Below are 8,396 nucleotides of genomic sequence, written 5' to 3'. Positions count from 1 at the left end.
GGTAAGCTAACACCTTTTTTGTTTGGATTTACCGCTTTCCACTTTATCGATATGTACTAGCTGGTGCAATAGCTTGGCGTGAATTTTCTTTGTTTTTTTTTGTTGGGTGTGGAACCTCTTTAATGCCAATTTCCGCACCGACGATTCTCACATGTAACACACGCATACAATCGGAAACTAATTATTTATTGCCTGGCACCCTAATAGCTGGAGCCTTGACCTGGTGAGTGCAGGCCACGAACGCAGAACGTGCTCAACCGTTTCTTTCTACAGCTCGCTATAAGTTTTGCGAGGACCTAGCTTCATTGCTACCTCGAGATCTGGACACTCTGCCGCCCCTAATAGCAGGAGCCTCGACCTGGTGAGTGCAGGCCACGATCGCAGAACGTGCTCAACCGTTTCTTCCTGCAGCTCGCACTTTCTACATCTGATGTTACTGACGAGGCTTAACTTATTAGCATGTGACGCCAGAAGGTCATAAGCCGCTTTGTGAGTCTAATATTGTAGGATTTGCACATAATCTTAGAAATTTCGCAGCCCCGCGCTTCTGCCCACGCCATTCCTGCTTGTGGATCATATGCACCTGTCCCCTTATGATTTCTTGGTTGGGAAGTTTAGCATCGATTTTGCGAACTCAAAGGCCTTTTCCTTACCCTCTATTCCTTTATGACCGGGAAGCCCGTACAGTCCGGCCTGAGCGCAGTTTTTCAATGCTTATTTTAATTACAGGACACTTATTGATGAAGTACTGTGTGAGATTATTGCCATAATCGCTGACTCACTATCAATATATGTATATATTTCTGCTGCTTTCTTCACGGCTATAATTCTGCCAGAAAGACGCTACAGTAATCTGGTGGCCTGTAAGATCAACTTATTTCTTGATCGGCACAGTAATCAGCAGACCCGACCGCTTCCATTAACTTGGAGCCATCGGTGTACACGTGACTGGTATGTCAAACCATTTGATTGTTTTTAATTGTCTGATCAACGCCATAGATTGATAAGGAGTGTGATGACTAGTACCTAGGACCTACCTAATTATTTTCTAGCTTTTCGTATTATTATTACTTCATGTAAGTATTGTTTTCAATAAAACCGTTTAACTTAAACAATTTTTTTAAATTATTTTATTTTAATATGTAAAGGCATTAGCTTTAACTTCAGCTGTTAACAGTGACTTTTGTTTTTGCTTGCTCGTTTTCAAGCACTAAACGTTTCAATTACCATATAGTGAGTAAACGAGAGCTTTGTAATAGAACTCGGCGATTATTAGCCGTAGAGAATAAATCTGAGTAATTGATCTCGCTCACTCGCTCACTCTCTCGGCGATAACCTTTTAAATTTTGCATTAGTATGTATGTGTAATTACCACACTGCAGCATAAATTTTGTGAACTTGAAATTAAATAGAGAGATACTATGCTACTCTTGATATATTGTAGATACGAGAAATGTTATAAATGGGAAAAGGAATGTTAGCTGTTAGGTTTACATTAATTCTTTTGTATATATAGAGATTAACAGAGAGAGATTATGCTATTCTTGATATATTGTAGATACGAGAAATGTTACAATTGGAAAAGGAATGTAAGCTGTTAGGTTTACATTAATACTCTAGTATGTATGAATTTTAATAGAGAGCGATTAGTAAAATATTTGGCGATATTGAGAGTCGCTCGAACCAGCATTGTTCATAGAGGCAATGAGAACAGAAATATGTATGTTAAATTCAGAGAGAGGGATTGGAAGCTGATATAAACTTTAAACAGAGAATGTTTAATCAGACACTCATATGTATACATATATTAAGAAGTTGTTTGATATTGTACATATTTTTTTTGATTTGGCTATTTTGCTGTAAGTTTGCTGAGATCATATTGTTTCAAAATTGGTATGATGATACACACTAACATGAAATATTAGGTTACGTATCCATGTAGGTGTATATTGAGTAGTAAGTTGTGGAGAACGAAATCAGGGAACGGAAATAACATCATTTTTGTAATAAAGTTAAGTTGAAAAATTTAATATGGATACGATGGTGTAAATCTTTTCTATAGTTGCTAGCGGAGGCAATGGTAGGTATTCTTTTGGGCTAAAAGAGCAAACGTATATGATTTCTTTTAGCAGGTTGGGTGGGTTATGACGGAATGGCAACAACACCTTCAGCCTTCCACAGAGCGGCCGGAAGAGTTTAACCAGGCTATTGGTATGACAACGGAGGTAAGCAGGTTTCAACTTGGAGTTTGTAGGATTTGGTAAGGATCAGGCAAATTTAATTTTTAGCAGGTGTAACCTTTGTTGGCCACAAATAATTTTTTTCAAATCTCTGTTTGAAATTTTTATGTGAAGCCGAGGAAAAGTCAGTGCAGGATCAAGTTCCCACCCTCATTCGCTGAAGACTATCTGGTAGTAGCAAACAGAGTACCCGCTCCTTAAACCCTATACGTACTCGGAGAACTAAGTTGTTGATTAGTCGGTGTTCTGGTTCATGGTTGAGTTCCTGAGGATCTATATTGGCGGAGACTCACCTAGGCCCACTTTCACCCTGGTTCATTACACTTCATTTTTTTTTCATATTGTGTACTTAATGGAGAGTATGAGTAAAGTGGAATGGTTTTATTTATTCAAATGTGCTATTGTAATTAATTTTTCTATTATAGCGGTTTAAGCCTATTTTTATGAACTAAAATTTTCTTATTTTCATTTATATTTTCTACATTATAGGGAATTAAAGTGTAATTATTTTTACTATCTATAATTTCTACCTTATATTTTCCTTTATATGTACTATTAAGTTTATAACTTGATTCGTCCTTCACTAATACTAAGCTTCCTATATCTATTTTTATACTATGGCTACTTCTATTGTAATTTAATTTTTGTGTTCTTTTGGCTTCCTGAACTAACTTCATAGCTCTTTGTTGTGCTATTTGTAGTTTGTCATGATTATAGATTGGGCTTATTTTATATTCTTTTAGGAATTCGTATGTTTGGGGGTTTTTTCCGAATACGAGCTCAAAAGGACAATATTTATGTACAGTAGATGGTGTTGTGTTATAACAATATGTGAAATACCTATGGTACTCATCCCAATTGTCTTTGTCACTAGATATGTAAGAACGTACATATTCATTAAACGTTATGTGACTACCTTCAACAGTTCCTAAAGTTTGATGGTGGTAAAGTGTTGAAGTTTTGTGTTCAATCTTTAGAAGTTTACATAATTCCCCAAATAATTTATTTTTGTATTCTGTTCCCATGTCTGTCATGATTGTTTTCATACAACCATAAAGCCGGAGTCATTGGTGCCGTATGTCGTATCGCTGTATCCGTATCGCTAACGTAATCAGCTGTTACGACGGTAAACCAAAACCCAATTGGTTGGCTACGACACGGTTACGACCTTAGCGGCACCAATAATCGATTGCATTGATCCTCATAAGGTTGTTCGAATCAGCTGTTATAAGGTTACCGATACGGTTACCGATAAAGCACCAATGTCTCCAGCTTAAATCAGAATGAAGTGCTCGAATACAGCTTTAAGGGCCCATTACTGATACTTAGCATACACTTGACTTGACTTGCCATAAACTTGGCAACTTAGCCACGATTATAATCCACTTAGCGCATACAATCTGGCATCATAATCAGCTGTTTTCCAGCTGTCATTTTATTGTGAAATATTTTTATTTTTTTTAATTATGTTTTTTTTTTAATTTTGAGTACTACAATTAAATTTATGAGTGTAAAATTTTTTTAAAACAATCAGTAAAACTATAATAAATGTCAATTCGTATGACAAAATGTCAAAATGAAATGGAAACAAACAAATGGCATGTCAAAATGTAAACGTCACTTAGAACTTACATAGAAAATCAAAATTCAACAGGCTTCTAAGTCAAGTTAAGTTTTGCTAAGTTTTGAGTAATCAGTAACAGCAATGTTCATTTAACAGAACAGTTCTCAAGTCAAGTCAAGTTTATGCTAAGTATCAGTAATGGGCCCTTTAGCAACCGTCACAGCGTGTTTGCTTGGGACTGAAATTGCGACCAAGTATTTAGTTAAATCACAAACGATAGTAACCGCGCATTCATTTCCATGAATTGATTTTGGTAATGGTCCAACTGTATCAATTTGGACTATGTCAAGTGATTTCGGAGGTGTCTCCGTTATAGCCATTGGTTCTTTTATATGTTTGTTAACTTTCTTTTTCTGACAGTGGATGCAATGTTTTATATATTTTCTTATGTAATTTTTCATATTTTTCCACCCATATTTTTGTTGGATTTTATTTGTTATGCTATTTATTCCTGGTTGGCCTCCCCAGATAGGATCGTCATGATATTTATGAAGAACTTCTTTAATTTTCCCGGGACCTGCCACATTCATAACCTCTGGGGTTAGTTGTATTGTTAGATTTTTGAGAACTTTGGTACCTATCTCCTTAAATTTGCTTACTCGAGTATAGTTATCTTTAAACAATTTGTCCCCTAAGGACAACTGTATCTTTACAAGACCTAAATTGCCGGCTTCTTTTGTAAGCCTGGTAAAGAATTGTCCTAAGTCAATCTTATCCTCCATAATTAGGTTGCTTGCATCTATTGTGCTACAAATTTTCTTTCCTTTTTTGAAATATAATTGATATGTCTTTTTACTTCAAATTTATTTAGCACTTCATATATTATAGGGTTGTCTATGTGAATTTTATTTTCATTTATCTAATTACTGGTTGGTTTTCTAGTCTCCGATCTTGTAGTGACTTTTAGTATTTTACATGCTTCCACTGACATTTTAAATTCTCAATATTTATTTTCGCCAACGCGTAGGCTGCGTAATTCTCTTTTCCAGCTGTGTACTCCACCTCAAAGTCATACTCCTCCAAATCCAATCTTACTCTAGTTAATTTTGATGAAGGGGTTTTCATTGAAAACAAATATGTTAGGGATCGATGGTCAGTTCTAATTAGAAAATTTGTGCCATATACGTATGGTCTGAAGAAAGTTATGGCCCAATGAATTGCTGCTAATTCTTTATCTATTGTAGCTTTATTAATTTAACTTTTTGTGAATGATCTTGAAGCATAGGCAACTGGTAATTGTTTGCCTTCGTATTCTTGACTCAGGATTGCGCCACAAGCATAACCACTAGCATCTGTTGTTATACAAAATTCTTTGTTGCAATCTGGATATTGCAAGATCTTTGGACTAATTAATGCTTCCTCTAGATAAACGAAAGCTTTTTGACATCCTTCTGTCCAGCCGAAATAGACATACTTTTTACAGAGTCTAGTTAATATTCTTGAATATTCTGCGAAATTTGGTACACATCTTCTATAGTAGTTGCAGAAAGCAACGGGTTTACGCGGCGTAGGCTGCCACCCTTCCCATCTCCCTCCTGTACATACGTATATCCATGAATTTATATATATTCCGTATCTTGTACTGTATTTTACTATATGGAATTGTATTATATTGAATTAACCACAAAATTAATGAATTGTATTTACCCTTAAATTCACTATTGGGTCTCCTCATGGACGTGTGGCAGCCTCCACCGCGCAAAATCCACCAAGTCGAATTCGCCGCAAGTACAGGATGGCGATCTGGCATGATCGCCATCTGTCAGAAAACCACCACCTTCCCTACAAGACAGGTACCCGTTACCTAATCGATTACTTAATCGTTACCAATAACTTGGTCACCAATTATCGTCTTAATGACTTTTACATTGCTGTCGTGAAAAAGGTAACGTATGCGCTCTCTCAAAATAGTGTACGTGTGACTCGCTTTCTCGCTCGATGTTATTTACATTTTTAAGTTACTTCATTAGGTATGTTTTCGTTATCGCTAACCAAAACATATGCAACAACAACAACACGGGTAACTGGCCTATCGGTTACCCGTACCGGTTACCTTCTGTCAATTCGCTTTTTATATGAATGAAACGCGTCCCTTTGTTTAAATAATATTTAATTATGAATAAATTATGTATACAATGGTTTTTAAAAATAATTTCCTTAATTTTCTAGTAAACCTTACATATGTGCATATTTATATGTACAAACTACATATGTAAAGACATAAACTCATTCGTAGTCGTGCCCTTTCTGAAACCATTTTGAGTTTCGAACATTGTAAACCTTACCAACCCTACAAGACAGGTACCCGTTCCCTAATCGATTACTTAATCGTCACCAATAACTTGTTCACCAATTATCGTCTTAATGACTTTTACATTGCTGTCGTGAAAAAGGTAACGCATGCGCTTTCTCAAAATAGTGTACGTGTGACTCGCTTTCTCGCTCATGCCTATTGTGTTTTCGACATTCCTTCTCGCTCGATGTTATTTACATTTTTAAGTTACTTCATCAGTTATGTTTTCGTTAACGCTAACCAAAACATATGCAACAACAACAACACGGGTAACTGGCCTATCGGTTACCCGTATCGGTTACCTTCTGTCAAATCGCTTTTTCTATGAATGAAACGCGTCCTTTATGTTCAGATAATATTTAATTATAAATTATTCATATATACAATGTTTTTTTACAATTTAAATTATTGCCTTATTACTCTAGCGAACTTTACATATGTGAATTTTTATATTTATAAACTATATAAATACATTAACGTCTATTCAAAGTCGTGCCCTTTCCGAAACCTTGTTTTGAAGTTCTTATTTTTCCTGCGCTGGTAGTGTTGCTCATCAGTTTGCAGTCATATTAGTTTGGTAGGTATAGTAACATCAGACGTAGGGAAATTAGGAAGCATGTCAGGAGTATCACCAGAATCGAAAGAAGCATGGTGATTCATTTCGTCACCTCCGTTTTCTTCCATATCCGGATTCATTCCATACTAGTCATTATAAATAGCTTGTAGATGCCACATAGGTGTAACCATACCCTCAAGATATTTCCGTTCAAATCTTGTGGTGTACACGTAAACTTGTATTTGTTCTAAATTATTCACCACATTCTAAACATAGAAAAGATGTATTAAGTGTTTGCGTAAATTCCATTGTGATTACAATATGGACAAACATTCAATTCTAAACTTTTCGTTGTTACATCAATTGTTTCAGCGTGTTGTACACGTAAATGAAAATTCATACTTGAATGTATTTTCGTCTTCCAATCGCATAATTTACATTTTAAATAATGACTATTAGGCATATGAGAAATCTCATGGTCCAATAATTTGTTGAAGCTTGGTGTAGCTGCTTGAATATCACAAAATTTACATTTTGCACCACGTTCGTTATATTTAAATTGTAAATGTTCTGGTTTCTCTACACGATGCATAAAGTTTAGATGCTTCCAACAATGTGCTGAATTTAATTGAAATACATACATTGGGCATTGTCTCATGATAAATTTTCCATAAATATACTGAGCCTCTTTATGTAGGCTCTTTTCTTAACATCTAATTCTGGTCGTACGGGATATGACAGTTTTGCTTCAGGTTATAATCCACACTCATACTATTTTCAGATTCTGTTTCATAATTTTCATCATTTTCAACAATGGACTTTGCATCAACATCATTATCATCATCGTCATTTTTTGATAACTCTGTTTTAAGCTTCATATTTATCAAAGGTTCATCTTCCTTAGTATTAGAATTAGAAACATTGTCATCTTCGGTTAAGTTTTTATCAACTTTAGCTTTTTTCCTAGGTTTAAATTCTGTTCTATCCGTACTAGAATTAATACCATCATCAACATTTTTCGTGGTCTGTTTGAGTTTTTAAATTTGCCAATGGTTCGCCTTTATCAGTATTAGAATCAGAATGGCCTTGGCCATCTTCACCGTGTTGCAAAGTAGGCGACACATGTTGGTGTTGATGTTTGCGCATATTGCGGATATGTTGGTGGTTCACTAGTCATTAATTGTTTAGAAGTTTCAACTTGTTGCGTTTGTTGTTGTTGTTGCTGGCTGATGATGTGGTGTTAACGTTTGTTGTACAATTTATTCGAGTGATTGCACATATTGTTGGTGTGTTATAGTGCTGGAAAACCTTCCGATATTGAAAGACCTTGATTAGTGTAATCCCCACGTAGTGAACTACTCCTGTGACCGCGTCCGCGGTAACTATTACATCTGAAGGCGCTTAAGTTACAGGCATAGCTGACATCGCTTATATAACAGGTTGACTCTAAAGTAAAAACCAAAACAAAATATAAGAATCAGTGTTTATGAATAACATATTTTAATTAATCTCTTACAACAACCTGATCGGTGGCTACATCGCCATTTAGGTAGTGTGGTGTTCCACCTTGTATAAACGTAGGTACTGTATGTGCTCAACCGTGCAAATTGACATTAGCAGTAACATTATTTACATAAACATAGCTTGGTATTTGTGCAGGCCTCAATACAGCATACATTGGTC

The 8,396-nt window shown here is 35.6% G+C and overlaps 1 protein-coding gene across 1 annotated transcript; it reads right to left on the bottom strand.

The window, feature by feature from the left end:
• Positions 1-6,498: 6,498 nt before the first annotated feature.
• Positions 6,499-8,149, bottom strand: LOC137248066 (uncharacterized). Its single transcript, XM_067778948.1, has 2 exons — positions 7,045-8,149; positions 6,499-6,979 (listed from the first exon to the last, which is right to left on the bottom strand). The coding sequence occupies exons 1-2, from the start codon at positions 7,369-7,371 to the stop codon at positions 6,860-6,862; spliced, it is 447 nt and encodes a 148-aa protein (XP_067635049.1). The 5' UTR covers positions 7,372-8,149; the 3' UTR covers positions 6,499-6,859.
• Positions 8,150-8,396: the final 247 nt, after the last annotated feature.

The sequence above is a fragment of the Eurosta solidaginis genome, chromosome 4 (assembly GCF_040869045.1).
Source record: "Eurosta solidaginis isolate ZX-2024a chromosome 4, ASM4086904v1, whole genome shotgun sequence".
Lineage (NCBI taxonomy): Eukaryota > Metazoa > Arthropoda > Insecta > Diptera > Tephritidae > Eurosta > Eurosta solidaginis.
This window is presented reverse-complemented; position numbering and strand designations above follow the sequence as displayed.

Coding starts and splice junctions, on each gene's coding strand:
- LOC137248066 (XM_067778948.1), bottom strand. CDS start 7,371: ATGAGACAATGCCCAATGTATGTATTTCAATTAAATTCAGCACATTGT. Junction 6,980..7,044: donor CGAAAAGTTTAGAATTGAAT/GTTTGTCCATAT, acceptor TTCTATGTTTAG/AATGTGGTGAATAATTTAGA.